Source organism: Jatropha curcas, chromosome 8 (genome assembly GCF_041381405.1).
Source record: "Jatropha curcas cultivar XTBG-Jc1 chromosome 8, XTBG_Jcur_1.0, whole genome shotgun sequence".
In the NCBI taxonomy this organism is placed as follows: Eukaryota; Viridiplantae; Streptophyta; class Magnoliopsida; order Malpighiales; family Euphorbiaceae; genus Jatropha; species Jatropha curcas.
In genome coordinates this window covers 27596005-27613769 of record NC_143158.1, presented here as the reverse complement: position 1 = coordinate 27613769, position 17765 = coordinate 27596005, and the positions used below count along the sequence as shown (strand labels likewise).

At 33.3% G+C, this 17765-nt stretch overlaps 3 protein-coding genes and 1 long non-coding RNA gene across 10 annotated transcripts; 1 reads left to right on the top strand and 3 right to left on the bottom strand.

Moving 5' to 3' along the window:
* Positions 1-1407: 1407 nt before the first annotated feature.
* On the bottom strand, positions 1408-6225 carry LOC149494465 (testis- and ovary-specific PAZ domain protein). Of its 4 annotated transcripts, none has more exons than XM_089725269.1 (6): positions 5623-6225; positions 5323-5422; positions 4934-5222; positions 2230-2394; positions 2078-2129; positions 1408-1986 (listed from the first exon to the last, which is right to left on the bottom strand). In XM_089725269.1, the coding sequence occupies exons 3-6, from the start codon at positions 5188-5190 to the stop codon at positions 1897-1899; spliced, it is 564 nt and encodes a 187-aa protein (XP_089581395.1). In that variant the 5' UTR covers positions 5191-5222; positions 5323-5422; positions 5623-6225; the 3' UTR covers positions 1408-1896. The 4 variants fall into 4 exon arrangements, with proteins under 4 accessions (XP_089581395.1, XP_089581394.1, XP_089581393.1 ...); XM_089725268.1 differs by having other exon boundaries at positions 5672-6225; XM_089725267.1 differs by having other exon boundaries at positions 5323-6225.
* A 968-nt stretch (positions 6226-7193) lies between these two features.
* Positions 7194-12211, bottom strand: LOC149494464 (RNA polymerase II transcription mediator). 4 transcript variants are annotated; one of them, XM_089725301.1, is made up of 8 exons: positions 12042-12210; positions 11476-11686; positions 10692-10805; positions 10380-10465; positions 9844-10231; positions 9292-9753; positions 8872-9192; positions 7194-7801 (listed from the first exon to the last, which is right to left on the bottom strand). In XM_089725301.1, the coding sequence occupies exons 1-8, from the start codon at positions 12128-12130 to the stop codon at positions 7478-7480; spliced, it is 1995 nt and encodes a 664-aa protein (XP_089581427.1). In that variant the 5' UTR covers positions 12131-12210; the 3' UTR covers positions 7194-7477. The 4 variants fall into 4 exon arrangements, with proteins under 4 accessions (XP_089581427.1, XP_089581430.1, XP_089581428.1 ...); XM_089725304.1 differs by having other exon boundaries at positions 11454-11686; positions 12061-12206; XM_089725302.1 differs by having other exon boundaries at positions 12061-12206.
* A 1561-nt stretch (positions 12212-13772) lies between these two features.
* LOC149494463 (glyoxylase I 4-like) lies at positions 13773-14899 on the top strand. The gene is made up of 3 exons (XM_089725501.1): positions 13773-14063; positions 14149-14254; positions 14368-14899. Exons 1-3 carry the CDS (start codon positions 13906-13908, stop codon positions 14686-14688), a joined length of 585 nt encoding a protein of 194 aa, XP_089581627.1. The 5' UTR covers positions 13773-13905; the 3' UTR covers positions 14689-14899.
* An 830-nt stretch (positions 14900-15729) lies between these two features.
* LOC149494462 (uncharacterized) lies at positions 15730-16541 on the bottom strand. The gene is made up of 2 exons (XR_016322298.1): positions 16153-16541; positions 15730-15961 (listed from the first exon to the last, which is right to left on the bottom strand). It is a non-coding gene; the product is annotated as an uncharacterized LOC149494462 (long non-coding RNA).
* Positions 16542-17765: the final 1224 nt, after the last annotated feature.

Genomic DNA, 17765 nt, shown 5'->3' with positions numbered 1-17765 from the left:
TGAGTTGGTAATCATATTTGTGAACATTCTTTGACTCTTTTTAATAAATTTTCATTGTTTTTAACCTGAAACACTTGACCTCAACTCTCATGTGATTCAAGTGTGAAAAAAGGGAAAAAAAAAAAAAAAAAAAAAAAAGAAGATAAAGAAATAATTAGTGATGGAAAATCATACATAAGCCTTTTTTTTCCTACCATAAACTATGATAAAGAAAAATAAAACCAAGATCCCCACATGAAAGAGATGTAAATGGAGTGATTGATGTTTTTAGCAATACAACTAAGTTTATCTGTTCCCAGTTGAACTCATACCCATCATAAGATCTTATATATGTGTATATCCTTATCTTCTTTTTTTTTCTTTCCATTCAATCTGGCTTTCGACAAATGAGAGGTTTATGATCAATAAGATGATTGAAAATCTTTTTTCTTTACAAAGATGTCACAATCACTTTCTGCTCAATTTGTGCTGAAAAAGAAAGGCATTTGGTTATCTTAAACAGTTCATTTTCTTTCTTTCCCATCAGAACTTGAGTGTTTGCGATGTGAGAATGTGATGCAAACATAAGAATAATAACAAAGCACTAAGGTTGGAATTATAAGGCTATTTTTTTTCCTTTTTAGAGAGAACCAGAGAGGTGTTTAAGGCTGTCTTTCCCTATTTGGGAGACAAGGCATGGTTGAGGTCTTTGTGGGGGCTGGGAAAGTTGCTGCTGTGGGGTTCACATTAACTTTCTCTAATTCACAAAAATAAAATAAAATAAAATAAAAGTTAGATTAAATTAAAATTAAAAAAATGAATGTGATTTCATTACACAGAGAATGTAATGAGAAGAGTTCAATTTCAAGATCAACACCAACTTGTAGACTAAGCTTGCAAGTGATGACTACTACTCTTGTTCAAAAAAAAAAAAAAAAAAACAGTTGAGTCTTTACTCTTCTATGTAAAACTTAATAAAAACCTGAAACATCAATATTGAGAAATCAAAATGGGAGTTGATAGATAGTCACAAATAATAATTTCCCCATAAGCTCCTCATCTCACCTAATTATCTTCTCTGTTGTTATGTGTCTGGACTACATTTGCTAAAGCAACAACTCATGATCTCTACAAATCACATATATTAGAATATTACATGTGCTTTTGGCTCTGGCTATATGTTCACAAGTTTCCAAACAACATGCTGACAAAACAGGCCAACACCAAAATAATTTTGTCAAAAACAAGGATATTCAAATCCATTACATATGGACTTTGCTCTATACAAACATCTAAGAGACCATAAATGTTTGCTCTAACCTCAAATATAAGCATACTAATTGAAGATTTCGAGATAGGTGAGTTCGGTTTGGAGAATTGAGTTTACAAGAGGTCAAAAACATATTAAACAAGTAATAAAGTCCCAACTTCCTACCAAAAAAGCAGAATGAAACTGGTAATTTTGATTGAATAAGAAAAAGGTATCAAAATACAATCTCACTGCTATAAGACCAAAACCGACTTCACCGAATCAAAGACAAATCTATATTCCTAGACAAGGCTTACATTGCATGACAAAATTTGTCATAATGTGGGGAGACTTGGCCCAAAAGGCTCAACGTCTCTAAATAACAAAAGATGCCTCCCTACCATCTGATTGATGCATGCCTGTCCTTAATTCTTGTTATCACAATGATATAAAATCACAAGGCACAGAATGAGGAGCATCAAGTTAAGGAATGTACGAGGTATGAAAACTGACTCATTTTTAAAGGACAATCAGCGTAGTCAGCACTAGTATGGCAAAACTAGGAAGAAGACTTTTGCATGATAATCAATTCATACCAATTGCCATCAGTATGATCATGTTCGAGTTAGAAAGCTTCATCTACGTCAGTAGCCCAATGTTTGAAACTCTTAATCTATACGGAATGTATCATTTTGCTGCCTGAATGTCACAATCATGATATGGGGACAGATAACCATGGAAGCCATAAACAGTGTGAACTGCAGCAATAGAAACGAGAATTAGGCAGTCTACACAAGTAAATTATTCTACAGACAGAAAGGAACAAAAACCAAAGCATGTAAGATGTACCAGAAGAGGAAGGGTCAAGAAACTCCATACTGGCCATAGAGCAAAGGACAACCTATGTGAAAAGAGGTTCAGGTTTAGAGGCAGGATTGGTCCAAACATATGAGCGATATAGAATAATCAAAACAGAAATGACATCAAAATTTATTTCTTACAAGCAAAAAGAGACAAGTCCCAATAAAGTAACTAATGGCAAAGCAGATATACTTGATAGCTCCCACTTTTCATCAAACCTCCTGACGCCCCAAGTGAACATACTTGTATATAAAAAAATGACCAAATTCACCCCGGCACCCACCATCCCAAGGTATAAGGGCAATCTGCAAGGAAAATTTTGAAATATTAGAGAACGTAAGAAGTTAAAAGTTCATAAGAATGAACCAACATACTTCATTCCATAGCAACAAGTAAACTATTATGACTGCCTTACCAAACATACAGATATATTCTAATGCATCTACCATCATTTCTACATCCTCATGTCAAACTACACTCTAGACAATTGATTGATCACAAACTCATATTTCACAAGACATTTGAGAAATTGACCAAGTATAGACAATATCAGGCTCTAAAGGATGGGTATAAAGGTGGAAGTGAGTTGTGAATAATATGTTTCATGATAACTAAATTAACTACTCATTCATATTCACAAGTGCAATGCTGCCATCAGTAAATAAATATACACAAGGCTGTGCTATAAAGCTTGTAAGGCTGATTATATTGAGATAGTATGCACCCTAGTTTTTTTTTTTTTTTTTTTTTTTGACAAGCTAAATATTTTTGGAGGGTATTCCAGGGTTTTCCCAGAAACTTCATATGCTACTCCTTGCACTCCATGAGTAATCCTCGACAATATAATATTATTACTTAAGCCAAATTAGTTTTCTACAGCTGCATGCAAAGTTTTTGAGTTATAAAATTCGATATATGGGCATCATTTCAGTGAGAGTGACCCAATAACTGGGAAAAACACATTGAATGTGCCTAAGATGTTAAAGAGGACTTTAGATATTGCAAACATAAATGCTAAAGAGAACTTACAATATTGCAAAGTAGAAAGTAATTGCATTTAGACTGTCGCGTTTACATTTGTAATTAGCTTTTCTAATGGTCAACATCATCAAATCTAAGTATTCAACATTTGGGCCTATAAAACCAAAATATTTGGTTATGTAAAGCTACCAAAGCCTACTTTCAATAGCAACCCTTGATTCTCTTTTTAAATGGAGAAACTTAACCTAATTGAAATCTGAAAGATAACCTTAGCTTGAGATAGTGAAGCCAAATAGATAAACTCACATCTCCTAGTTTTCCCTACAAATCTTTAGCAAGATGACCATGTCTTTCTCATCAAGGTGTAAAAAAAAAAGGCTGGTATGTTACATAATAGGTTTTAAGGAGATCATTGCCTTATACCGGCTCTAAAGACCATTTCACTTTAAATTCCCTCCCCATGAATCTACTTTATTTTTTAGCCTTTTCCAAAAATATTTTTCAAGGTCCTCTGGATAATGGCTTTAGTATTTATTAATTTTACATGCTTTTACATGTAAAAAATAAACATTAAAAACATAGAAACTACAATATAATTGAAAGCACTTTAAAAATGCCATATTATGGAAGACAATCTTATGTGGACAAAGATTACCACAACTCATCAAACTGTTAGCAACGTAGCCTTTTCAATAAGATTCATATAAATCTGACCATTAGATGTGACATGCTTATCATACAAAAGAAAAAGAATAAAAAAGTCCTTAGTGGCTGGAACCAATGCATAATGAGTGAAATTATAACAGTTTGTTTCCATGAAACATGTCCTCTTCTTTTTCTTTGTCAATTTTTATTTCCCATCTTTCTTTGTCTTGTCCTTTTGCCATTGTCAATATCAATAAGTTGTTTCTCTATAATAATGAATCCAAAGGTCTTATTTGCATATGGCTAATTTCATAAACAACTTTTTCTGTTCTTATTACTTAAGATAGTAGCATGCCATGGTGTTAAAGCAAAACATTTACTATCTTCCCCTCCAACCTTGTAATACATAAGGTGCAAAAACCATGATAGATGAGAAAACAACTAAATTGAAATAAAGGTACTATTAAATGCCATATAATATGGCTTAATTCATATACAAGATAAAGAAAGGATTCAAATCAAGTAAAGTGCTTGTTTTTCACTTAAATTCACCTTAGAATAAAAAGGTAATGACAGCTTTGATGCATGTACAGCTTAAAATACATGAGATGAACCCGTTACACATTAATGCACCTGTACTTGATAATAACATAAATACATGATCCAGAATTCGTTAATGCACCTATACTTAATAGTAACATAAATACATGATCCAGAATTCATGAATGCACGTACAGGATCCAATATTCAATTTCCACATAAGGGCTTCCCAATTTGGAAAGCAAAAGAACCTCAGAAAAATCTCCAACAGCAGTACCTTTTCTCTGAGGTTTTAAAATATAAAAAGACCGGTCTCTGGTCATTTTTTAATTGCTTCAAGCCATTTCAAAATATATTTTCAATGTTCTTTGATACAATTTCACTAATAATTTAACTGAGACAACCAATTCTACTTTAGTATCGTCACAATTATAAAACTCTACTAACATTTTCACAATTTTACTAATAATTTGACCGAGACAACCAATTCTACTTTTGCATCATCAAAATTATAAAAGTCTACTAACACTTCACAAGCATTCAAACATCAAATAACCCCAATTCATAGTCGCTATAATATTACATAAACATCAAAATATCACAAGATGCATTATGCACCTCTAAAACAAACAAAAATACGTGAATGCACAGATGAATAACATCAACTGAATTGCTTACCTTCTTATTCGTTCGTCATGCCACAAGAGATAAATCAAATTAGAGTGTCGATCACCAAAGTAAACAATGAAAATTGCAGATGCAATCCAAAGCACATTCTCCACAATCTCCACCCAAGACCGAACGCGGGGACTTGGCGGAGAAAAAGGCTGTGGCCTTGAACAAGCATCATCCTCAAGATCATCACCACCAGAGGCATAGCCTTGGCTATGTCTCTGTCTCATATATCCACCTCCAACTGGCGAACCACCAGACATACTCGCACACAAAAGAATTGCTAACCCAATAACTTCAAATTCCAAATATCAATAAAATCCTCCTCCACTAAAGAAATTCAAAACCCAGTAATGAAATTCAATTCTGTAAATAATCTAAGCAAAGAATTTCACCTCTTAGCTACTTGAACCTTGTTCCTACATGACCCGATCAATTCGATTAAGCACTCGCCGTCTAAACACTCGAATCAACCTCACATACTAAAATGAACACCTAAAATTAGAAGTAACCAAAAAAAAATAAAAGAATTAATTATTAACAACTACATGAGAATCATTTACTAGGAAAAGAATAGCATTATGAAGAATCATTGCTGAAACAAAAACCACAGAAGAAAAATGGAATTCCTCATAAAACCCAGCTCATAAGTCCCAAATATCAGTAAATATCAAGAGAAAGAATCAAAGACATGCCTCAGAAGAGAAAAGTATAGAAAAACCCAGACCAAACAAGTAACTTTACCCCCCACATTCGAGATTCGAATTCCCCAAATTTGAAAATTCTCTTCGGTTTCACCGATTCCAGCCACCAATAGCAAGGAAAGCAAGGATTCTCAATGGGATAATAATGTAATAAAAGGAATGGATGAAGGGCAAATGGGTCTTTTCGAACAGTGCAAGAAGGAGGGGAGCGTACAGTGCGTCTTCTTGTCTCGTGCGTGAGGAGAGGGTCTGAGGGGGTGTGTGTTTGTACGTTGTAATTGTATCTAACGGAATGTTGAAATGATTATTAATTAAGTACTTAATAATTAAAACGGGACTTGGAAATTAATTAGGCTCCTTTTGTATATTCGTATTCCTTGACCTGGTAGTTAAACAAACTGTAAATCAACAGTCAAGGAGAAGTGATCTGACGGCTGAAGTCATGAAATCTTTGAAACGTGACAAGAGATGATTGGTCACAGTGACGAAAAGTCTATAAAATAATGAACGAAAAAAAAAGGAGGTGCTAAAGGAAAGAATTCGGTGGAAGCAAACAAGATTTTGAAGATTATTAGCTGTTGTTTGTTTATCATTCCTTATAGATCAGCCTTTCCACAATTTTCTTTATATCAAAGTCTGAATTTGCTTTTATTTTGCAGAATAATTTTTAAATTTTCTTTATTTAATTATCGTGATTAATGACTCTTTTCATTCTGTTAAATTTCACATCATTAAATTAATTATTGTAAGTAACGAGTAAAATGCGTCTTAATTTTTCTTTTCCTTTTTTAAGTTTCGTTGCCATTAGGGTCAAATTCTATTTTAACAAGGAATCAAAAAGAATGCCAAAAGTTTCTTTAAAAGAAAAAAAAAATACCAGAAGGAAATGATTCTAGAAATTTTCCATTAGAAGTCTCTTTCAATAAGCTACGACCAACGAATCTTCAACGAAATTATACTGTAGCACGTGGACACAAAAATAAAATCAATGGTGCACACGAAATACCTAATAGGTTGGATTTCTCTCCCAATTCCATCTGAATGGATTAGATAAAATTCATTCCATTTATAGATTATGAATTTAAAAATTAAATCCGATGGAGATATAATTGAATATTTTATCCGATTCTAATTCAATCTATAAAAAGTAATTTTACCCTTTTTTTAATGTGTTTAAATTTTTTATTGTAATGATAGACACTCAGCTACTTTCATTTTTTTTATCCTGACTTGAGCATAATATAAATATGGACTTTGATTGATGGGCATATGAAACCGATTAAATATGAATTAAATACGATAAATATGAATATATGAAAATCTAACCATTATGAATATAGATATATGAAAATTTTGACCGACCTTTGATCGATCAAATATGAATTTTATGTGATCCAGTCCATGAGTACCCTTAGCTTCCAATTCCCAAAGAAATACTCTTCCCAGGTAACTACTCTCACAAATCAGAATAAAACCTGTCTGACTCCAGTTATTGTTAAAAAAGTCAGCATCGACACTTTATGAAAGAAAATTAGAAAAAGAAAAATCCAGCAACTGAAAAGTACGGAGAGAAAAGTTAGATGATTTCGATTTTGATGATCTTTAAATACACTATTTGTATACATCGTCATTGTTACCTTACCATCTAAAACAGCAATGAAAATGACATTAAGCACAGTTCGTCTATCTATGAATAGGCAGTTGGTACTCTAAAATCATATCAGATACAAAACTATCACATTTCACCACCAACAGAGGGAAGGTAACATTTAGGTGTGGTCTCTATCATCAATTAGTGCAGTTAAAAAAACAAAAAAAAAAAAAAAAAAAAGAACAAAATGTTTTGTCAATGGCTGCCACCTCCACTGCACAAAGTAACCAGATCCATCAGCGTTGAGTATAAAACATCAAGAGGTAAATACCCCAAGAACTTCCTGCATTCAGATGCATCGTCTGCAATGTCCATATGAAGTTTCTTCTCTGCAAAACCGTCTTCCATTACCAACCACCATGAGATGCACCCTTCAACGTCTTCTGGATCCACATGTGCCACCATGCTCAGTACTTCACCTTGATCCAACTCGAAGGACAAGCTTAGAAAGTCACGATTTGCTTTTATTCCCACCGTAAGAGCTTCCTCATGAAGCCAGCGGATTACCTGGCTTGCAACCTATCACCAAAGGTAATAACAAGAAATTAAAACATGAAAATCATGCAAGTAAAATATGTTGATGTGTATATAATTATTGTCCTATCAGCTCAGTAAGGCAGAAAAATCAATAATATCCATTTACTTATTATCTTTCTGATTTAACGTGTTCAGAATATGAAGAAAAGACTCTTAGAGCCAAAAATCATTTCATTGATCTAGAATCTGTTTAACATGTTTTAATTTTATGGAGCCAGAAAAGAAAATGAAACAAGATGACCATTTCCAATATGCTTTGGTTTGATCATATTTGTGGTCAATTTCAGACTTCATTTTGCAAAGCTTGTCAAGTTTGTTTGCCTCAATTTCTGATTCTCCCTCTCTCTCTCTCTCTCTCTCCCTCTCTCTAAAAAGGAAACAATCAAAGCCATGCTTACCCTTGTACTAAAGGCAACTAACTTCAAACTGCAAATCCTGCACAAGCCTTCTTACATTCTGAGTCTCTCTCTCTCTCTCTCTCTAAAAAGGAAACAATCAAAGCCATGCATACCCTTGTACTAAAGGCAACTAACTTCAAATTGCAAATCCTGCACAAGCCTTCTTACATTCTGAGTCTCTCTCTCTAAAAAGGAAACAATCAAAGCCATGCATACCCTTGCAGTAAAGGCAACTAACTTCAAATTGCAAATCCTGCACAAGCCTTCTTACATTCTGAATCTCTCTCTCTCTCTCTCTCTAAAAAGGTAACAATCAAAGCCATGCATACCCTTGTACTAAAGGCAATTAACTTCAAATTGCAAATCCTGCACAAGCCTTCTTACATTCTGAGCAGCCTAAATAAGAGCACTTAAGGTTAACAGAGAAGGCCATTAATTCTTAAACCATCAATTCTAGTGGCAAAAATCCATGAGTCCCATCACTCCCAAGAAAAAACTAAAGATTCCTTAATTATAACATCAACTACAACATTTTATCCTTCTCTCACCATCCGTTGATCCAAAGATAGGTTATAAAGAAGCAGGTATTTTGACTTTGTAAGGTTGATTACAAATAGGATAATCAACAGAAAAGTGGGGAAAAGTTCTACCTACCTGCTGCAGAATTATCGCAGGAAGATCAGCCAAGTCACAATCATATTTGTTCATAGAACATGTGTCATCAGAACTGCCCTTAAATAGGCCAACAACATTAGGAGCACCTTCCGCTTCGACATTGATGGAATCATCATTTACCACAACCTTAGTCCGGAATTCTGTTTTGATGTCACTCTTCATGCTTTTCATGTCAGATGTCTGGGAGTGAGAACTTGCATGGAGAATGGACTGAGGAACTTTCATGAATATTGTCCATGACGATGTCCGAGAATGCCAAGTAGGATGAGATATTAAATGGAGATATGGGACCTTGCAAATCTGTGATATTTAGTTTAAAAAAAAAAAAAAAAAAGAATCACTAAGAAAAAAGTTCAACAACAAACAAAATGCAAAAAAAAGGTCAGTACAGGACAATACCACATTTTCTAGCTCCATAAGAACTTTGTTTGAAAATATTCTGTGAGCCACAGTCATGCAGAAATGACCGAGAAGACCAGACCCATCCTTAAGTTGACTAGATACACGAGTGCCAGTGGGGAGGGGTCTATCCTTTGCTTTCAAAAATACATGCTCATGAAAAATCTGTTGAAGATATATTTCACAACTAATACGGTTAGGAAACCTCGACTTCTTATGAAGATATACATGTTTTTCTTCTGGCAGCTTCACTTCATCAATCGAGTCTAAAGGCAACACTGCAGTTTCTGATATCTGGTGACCTCCCCCATCAGCTGTTTGTTCATCCTCAACAGACGGCACAAGGGATAAAAATACAGAAGTTCCTGTACTTATGCTCAACTGTAGATAATTTTCTTGAATTCCAGTCACATTGACTCCTAAAGATTGGTTGAATGCTTCACGGTTCACCATGTCAAATACCTGGAGCCACAATAACCTAAAAGATGTAAAATTGAAAATCAAGAAGATACCACAAGGAAAGGATGAGGATGGGTAGGGAAGGGAATCTACCTGCTCATCGAAGATTGCTTGATGAACTCTACGAAGGAGCAAGTGCGTTTCTTTAATGCTTTCATTATCACTTGCAGATTCTTTCTCAGTTTCTTTTGAAGGATGCTCAACTGAATATGAGCTTTTAATTTTAGAGGATTTCTTTACATCTTCATTGGAATGTACACCAAGAAAACCAAAATGAAGAGAACGGCAAGATTTTGGAGGTAAATCTATAGCTAGCATGCCAGCTGAGTCATGGTCAATGCGAATGGTAGATAGAGAGGTGGGCCGAAATAGAGATGCTGAATCGTATAATGAATTGTCAAAAAGATCGATGGTGAATCCTTCATTCCCAGGAGCAATTGCTGCCACGCGCTGCCGTTTAACTTTCCAGTTTTGCTGCAATCTATCAGCTTGTCAGTAAAAAAGACGAGAGATAGTTTAAGACATGAGTTTGAATGATATTTTTCAAGCTTGTTTTTAGAATTATGAGTAATTAAGAGATACCAACTTTGTCATAATAATACAATATTCTGAATTAACTACAAACACACCTGATTAAAGCACCATAAAATCTCGCTTCCCTTGCAACCTGCTGTTCTAAAGCCTTGGCAGACTGCTTAAAATATTTACCAAGATGCTGCAAAAGGACCAGAGCAATAAGATATTTGCTAGATAGGTTGTAAATATTAGGACAAAAGTGCACCCAGAATTGCCCCTTCCACTAACAAAAACAAGTTAGAAACCCTTTAGATGTAACTTTGGCCGAAACAAAAATGTATCATAGCAACAAAATATGCGCCAAAGCAGCTGCACACCTCCTCCCACCAACTGAAGAAAAGAACGAGACAGAGGAAAAAAGTTACCCGGTAGCATTGTAGCTTGGTTGCTGTAGACACAGCAAGGTCAGCCAGATGCTCATTGGGTAATGGCTTTGGCCTGGTCATGCTATTCACTGTTACAGCATCATTAGCTTCCACCTACACATAATATGTGCAAAATAAAATCATATGCAAACCAATTAACATTCTTCATAAAGTCATCATCACAATCATATCCTCCTCAAGAAACTTCAAGAATATAATATGCCAAGCAAATGGAAACAAATTTCTAATCCTTAAACCTGTTGTAAACCTATTTAAAGTGCAGGCAAAATTTTTCTTAAACCTGTTTTAAATTCAGTTTACATGTCTGGTCTGGTCTTTTCTTGTCTTGTTACAACGTAAAGAACACATTTTCAAGATTTGCAGCCAACCAAACCCCAAACATCATGTTGCTATCTATTAAATTATAGTGTTATATCAATCATTTCCCAGGTATAAGTTATAAGAAATGTATGTTTTGTCAGCAGCATACCATTTCCACATTCCCCAAATTATCCCAATAATAGAACAGAGTAAAAATTCTACTATCACTCAATACCAACCCAAAACCTCTAGTTTATTTTAGGAAGAAACAAAAAACACAAAAAAAAGGCCAGAATATAACAAGTTAAAGGTTCATAGGACCACATTACTCCCCCTTCGTGTTAAAGATATATGTAACTAATGATTTCTACCCTCCAAATTGAACTTGCACAATATTCACAATAAAAATACAGGAGGAAAATCAGAAAAGGAGAGTAATACATGAAAGGAGAGTGAGTCTCACAGTATTGATGAGATCGATAATAATAGAGAGCTCCTGATGAGCTAACTGCAAGTTCTCCACCATGCTCTGCCATGGCCATGGTGTAGTTGAGGAACTCTCTTTTGCACTCTTCTTCTGCTTCTTCTTCTTTTCTTCGTCTTCTTTCTCCACTGCCCATGCAAAATCTATTCGCCGAATCAATGATACTCTCTTCTCGTCATATCCAACATCACTGTAATCCAAAACAACGAACAAATACTAGTTTTGAATCTACTTTTCGCAAGTCTCAATAACTTCCTAGAACTTACGACAGTTTTATATATGAATAGAAACACACCAAAATTACTTTTCCGTTCACTTACAACTGTGTTAATTAGGGTTCAAGTTTGGACCTAACTTAAATAGACACAAAATAATCATAATTAACCTAAAATTCCGTTTGGGAGCTCAGAAACTGAAGGAAAAATAACAGAACCAAATTTGTTAATGTTTCTAGGTTAAAAATTGTATAGTTTCCTTTGTCATTTCTCAAGTATCGAATTTTCAGAAGTAAAAGGGAATGTGAGTAAAGGAAGGAGAAGGTGTACGTAGGGAAGCGTTCGGCACCGTTCTCATCGATGGCTTCCAAGCGCTTGACAGGAAGCTTGTCAATGGAGATTTCTATCTTCCCGTCCATTACCTCTCGAGATTTTCCGGGAAATTTTCCGAAACGAAGAGACTGATTTTGTTCGAAGAAAAACAACTGAGATTCAGTTAAATGTCGGAATACCAATTTTATCCCTGGACAAGCAGTAAACAGTTAAGGAAGGAGACCATTGGGTGTCATAATTGGGCCATTTGTGGGCTTTTTCCCTTGGGCCTGGGTTATCATTTTTTCGATTGCTTATCTTATAAAATGAGAAATGGGGACTAATCATATTGGCTTAATCCAATTATTAGCCCCTTATACTCAGCCTCACAATGTCCATATTTGGAAATTTTTAGACTTCAAATTTAAAATGAATTCTAATAAATAAAATGGAGAGAAAACGAGTCAATTTTGAAGAAATTATTAGAAATTCGGACAACTTACTGCATATATTTTGCTTAGGTGCTGCATGTCTGCATCATTTTCATTGACATTTCAAAATTAATAATTCCTATCTGGAAAAAAAAAAAAAAAAACGGTAATTTGATGGCTGGAGGTTTCATTTTGATATCGAGACAGAGACATCCGACAGTTGAATCAAACTCTAATATCATGTTATGATTTCAAATTAACAGAAGCAAGGCGCTATTAGTGCTAGAAATGTAACGGATATTTTAAGATACCCACCTCGAGTCATCTCACTCTTTATATAGGTGAAAATATCAATCTAGATCATCATCTTATCACAACAAATTTAAATTATTATTTATATGATGACCTGTACATAAAATGTCGAAATCTTTTGTCCTTAATCGATGATGATCCTAGAATGCAATCCTGCCTATGATTACAAGGCATAAATGCATCATGATACCCATGAAGTCAATCCTTGTTATAAAATAAATAAATAATGCTTTCTATTAGCTAACTTATGCTGGAAATTCGATTTTTGTCTAGCAACAGCCAGTTAATTCCATGTCAGTGTCGTTGACTTCTTCATTTCATTCCTCGAAATTTTTTTATTATATAACAGTTTAATTCCTTATAAATTTACTATTAGTTATTAAGAAACAAGATATAATTTTCACATTTCAACATTTTGAAATGTGTAATTTTGTATTGGAGTCAATGATATCCTGAATAATGAAGTATTAACATTAATTTTTGAATGAGAGGAATTTTCCCAAATTCACAATCTCCATTCCCATTGTACAATTATAATTTTGACCTAATAATTAGGCAAGTTTTAAAATCAAACGGTGGTGATTACATGAGTAAATATTATATCTTAATTTTGAATGTTTATTATATTTTCGGAATGAATATTGACAGAAAGTGCAAATGTAAAGAAGTTATTTATTTTTGGTGTATAGGTTTTTTTACCTGCTCTCTTACTTTTATGGATTGGCTTGGTGTATGAAATTGCACCAACGATAGACAAATCTTATCCGCTAAGAAAAAACACAAAGGAGCTCCGCCAGCAACAATAGAAGCTGCTGACTGTGTATCTATTTGTCTACAGGTATTAATCACACGTTACAGCCAACAATTAGTCAACCCACAAACGTGGAGTCTACGTGTCTGGCTCCATTACTATCCAAAACCTTACAACATAGGAGAAATGCACAAATAGAAGAACGAACGAAGAAGAATCCCTCTCTCTTATTGCTTCTCTATATATAGCTTTAAAGAAAGAAGCCATAGATATCTCTTCAACATCTCTTCTCTTTCGTCTTTCTTAATACTCAACCCCATTTTCTTGAGATTTCTTTTCTTTTCTTGTGTACGCACATTCGAACTAACGCGCGCTCTTAAAAAGGAAAATGAAGGAAAACGTAATGGAAAATCCTTTGCAGCTCAAGTCATTGAACCATATCTCTATTCTTTGCAGATCACTTGAAAAATCTCTTGATTTCTACCAAAATGTTCTTGGCTTCTTTCCTGTTAAGAGACCTGGTTCTTTTGACTTTGATGGTGCTTGGTATGTTTTATGTATATATATCTATCTTAATTGTAATTCAAGATTTTTGGAAACCTAGCCTAAACTATGGTTTTCTTATGTATAGGTTATTCAGTTATGGAATTGGCATACACCTTCTGCAATCTGAAGATCCTGAAAATATGCCCAAGATCAACCAGATTAATCCCAAAGACAACCACATTTCTTTCCAAGTACCTCTCTCTCTTTTCTCTGTTTTCTATATATAACTAAATTAATCAATGCAATTAAGAAAATTGAATAGTAGCTAATTAATAAATTCTTGTTTGTTGGGTTTTTTATGCAGTGTGAGAACATGGCAATGGTGGAGAAAAAATTGAAGGAGATGAAGATAGAGCACGTAAAAGGAAGAGTAGAGGAAGGTGGGATCAACGTCGATCAATTATTCTTCCATGACCCAGATGGCTCCATGATTGAAATTTGCAATTGCGATGTTCTCCCTGTGATTCCACTTGCCGGAGATGCCACTATTAGATCATGCTCTCTCATGAACTGCAACTTCCAGCAGCAACAACAACAGCAACAGCAGATTCAACAAGTTGTGCAAATTAACCGTTCTTTGTCTAATATTCACATGCAGGAAGATTATCTTTCTTGTGCATGGTAATTATACTTGTATTAATAATTATATATTATTATTTTGGAGTTTGTTATAATTAATAAGAGAGACAATTTCTCTTTTAATCCATATTTTCCGCTTAAGCCTTTGTAAAATGTGCATACAGATTCTGTAATCTATACAATTCCAACCTGCATGTTGGTCCAATTTTTTGGCCTTTGCCAAAAACATGAAAGTTAAATAATTTTCCTTCTTCTAATTTGCATGTGTTTACCAATGATAGACCATTTCTTGTAGTGTCTCCTAGATTATTTTCGTTTAACGGATGATGCCGTGAAAGATCAAACCTGAACAAGCAGGAAGTAGGCGGAAGATTAACATCTTTATTACCAGAACACCACCTAAATTGTCAATAAAATGGAAAGGAAAGAAATATTGCATCATCAATCAAATGAGTACATAAATTAAAAATGAATTTGGATTTGAAAACATGAGATTGAAAAGGACCACATGCTAACAAGTCCAAAAGGTTGGCTATACTAGAAACTTGTTTCTACTAATTACTTGATGTGACTTAGTACACCATCACCTACCAGACTCTGCAATGTATCTTGCTTTTGTCTGCTATATTAGAACATGTGCAATTCAAATAATTATGGTGGGAAGAATCAAAATTGCATATCAAACTAGTCAAGATGAACCTTTTCTCTAACTATGACCTTAGTAATTTCTTTCTTTGCACAAATTTTCGTACGTCATTCCTCTATGTTATACTAATCCCCTCAAAAATATTATTTATAAATTTTAGTATTGATGATTCATTTATAAGAGCAAATCTATTTATTAATTACACGAGGGATGAAACTATGATTTAAATAGAAAGTGTAAATTATATAATACACAAATTAAAGAGATAAAGTGGTGAGAGTGCTTTAAAAATAATGTGTAGCTTCGACTCTCATTCAATGGTTATTCCCTCTAATTTTGTGATTTTTGCCATTAAATACTTAATAAATGACTAAAATAACATTGCCACTATCCTTCTTCTCCTCCATCTCTCCAAATTTCTATTTCTGTAACTATACAAACTAAAAAATAATAATAAAGAAATACATTTAAGAAAATCATTATGAAGATTTCATTCTGATAAATGAAATCCAATCAATTGTTACAATCCATGAGTTTCAAGAACTGTAACCACAATCCACCGCTACAATTTAAAACCAAAAAATGAAAAATAAGAAATAATACAATTATACCTTTGTACCACCCCATGAAATCCAAATAAACCTCTGTACAAACCCATCAAAATTTTCCAGACCTGAAATATTGTTGCAAATACAATTTTTTATTATAGAAAAGAGAATCGGCGTACAAAACATTATCAAACAAACTCGATACATGGTACAGACTCTACTAACATATAATTTCTGAATTTAGTTATTAGTAAATTGTTAGATATACAAAATAAGGCAAGGGTTAGCAAGTGATTAAATGGAGATTTATTCTTACCATTTTCTGTTTTGACGTTGTTATGGATCTGGTAAAAAAAGTTTCCGGATGGACAAAATGTTGCAGATCTGTTAATTTTTCAACAGAAATGGACAATGAAAGAAGAAGATCCGAAAACCAAAAATGGCTAGCCGTTCTATTTCTCTCTATATTTTCCCTGTTGGTGCTAGAAATGTGTAAAACTGAAGGAGAAACAGCAAAGGAAGGGGAAAAAAAAAAGACTTGATCCAGGAGAAATGCAGATTTTGCTCTGAGAAGAGAGTACGTGTCTTGAGGAAGATCGTGAGAAAGGAGGAGGCAAAATCAGTGAAAAATATGGTGATGGTGAGAGTCATGTAGAGCCATTAAGGATAGATTTGTCATTGTAAAATATTTCTCTCTCATCTCTTACTTTTTAGCCTCGCTTAACAGAAAATGCTTTGATTTTGTACGGAAGGATTATTTATTAAGCAGAAACTAAAACTCAAAAACTAAACAGTTAATAGTTAAAAATACGAGGATAAATTGATTAATTTTGTAAAATCTCAGGGACTTAATGGTAAATATTGATATTGAGACTATTTCAATTTTTCTTTTTCAATATACATTAGCATAAAATTAATGGGCCGCCCAGAGAACATTGAGCCCAAGGTCCAAAACTATAAACCTTGAAATGTCAACCTAGAAAATCCATTATTTCGGCCCAACTTTGATTATCTTAACTGAAATTACAATATAGTGTGTTTATTGGGTAAAGATCACCAGAAAATTATATGTATTGATGAATTCGAGTCATGGAATTTAAATATCCTTTATTTCATTGAGATAAAATTGATTACGGTTTATAAAATTAATTAATATTTAATTATGACTTTAATTCTATCATTTTTTTTTTCAATTTTATCCATATTTATCACGTATTATGTAATAAAATTAAATAAGAAGTTTTTAATTTCATGAAGGGCAATTAGACATTTTACTATATATTTTTAGAAAATCAATATATTCTAATCATTTTGTTTAATTCCTATTAAAAAGATCAAATGTTGATATTAAAGTAAAATGGATTACCTTCGTTTCATAATACTTATCACATTTAAAACATAGTTTGTTCAAAAATACTTGACACATTTATGGTTTCAAACGAGTAATAAATATTTTTTTCCATGTTTACCCTTTGTATATGATCAATAATTATTATTACTTCAATTTAATGATTTTTTTAGAGAATTAGTATTAAATTAAGAGTAATATAGTCAATTTATTCAATTATTTATTGTAACATACAAAAATTTAATGATTTTTTTAAGGAACGTGAAATTGTAAATGTGATAAGTATCGTGGAATAGAGGCAGTATGTGAAAAAAAAATCATAAACAATCATTATAGATTATTACAAGAATGCACATGCAAAATAATACAAAACCAATTAGGTATATTGAATATTTTCAATCAATCAGATAAAACCAAATTGACAACCATTATTTCATTGGTTATCATAATTAATGTTCATCATACCAAATTTAGTTCTTCTTGGTATTAATTATTAAATGTTGTTCTATTTTTGGAAATCGGTGAATGAATTGACAAATTATGCAATATGGTTACCTTTAAAAAATCAGAATAGAATGTAA

Excerpts from the sequence above, each read along its gene's own strand:
- LOC149494465 (XM_089725267.1), bottom strand. The coding sequence starts at position 5,190 with ATGTCTGGTGGTTCGCCAGTTGGAGGTGGATATATGAGACAGAGACAT. Across the intron at positions 2,395-4,933 it reads CATGACGAACGAATAAGAAG|ATTGCCCTTATACCTTGGGA; the intron begins GTAAGCAATTCA and ends TTTTCCTTGCAG. Across the intron at positions 1,987-2,077 it reads TCTTGACCCTTCCTCTTCTG|TTCACACTGTTTATGGCTTC; the intron begins GTACATCTTACA and ends CTATTGCTGCAG.
- LOC149494464 (XM_089725301.1), bottom strand. The coding sequence starts at position 12,130 with ATGGACGGGAAGATAGAAATCTCCATTGACAAGCTTCCTGTCAAGCGC. Across the intron at positions 10,806-11,475 it reads TTATCGATCTCATCAATACT|GTGGAAGCTAATGATGCTGT; the intron begins GTGAGACTCACT and ends TATTATGTGTAG. Across the intron at positions 9,754-9,843 it reads AAGCAATCTTCGATGAGCAG|GTATTTGACATGGTGAACCG; the intron begins GTAGATTCCCTT and ends TTGTGGCTCCAG.
- LOC149494463 (XM_089725501.1), top strand. The coding sequence starts at position 13,906 with ATGAAGGAAAACGTAATGGAAAATCCTTTGCAGCTCAAGTCATTGAAC. Across the intron at positions 14,064-14,148 it reads TTTGACTTTGATGGTGCTTG|GTTATTCAGTTATGGAATTG; the intron begins GTATGTTTTATG and ends TCTTATGTATAG. Across the intron at positions 14,255-14,367 it reads ACAACCACATTTCTTTCCAA|TGTGAGAACATGGCAATGGT; the intron begins GTACCTCTCTCT and ends TTTTTTATGCAG.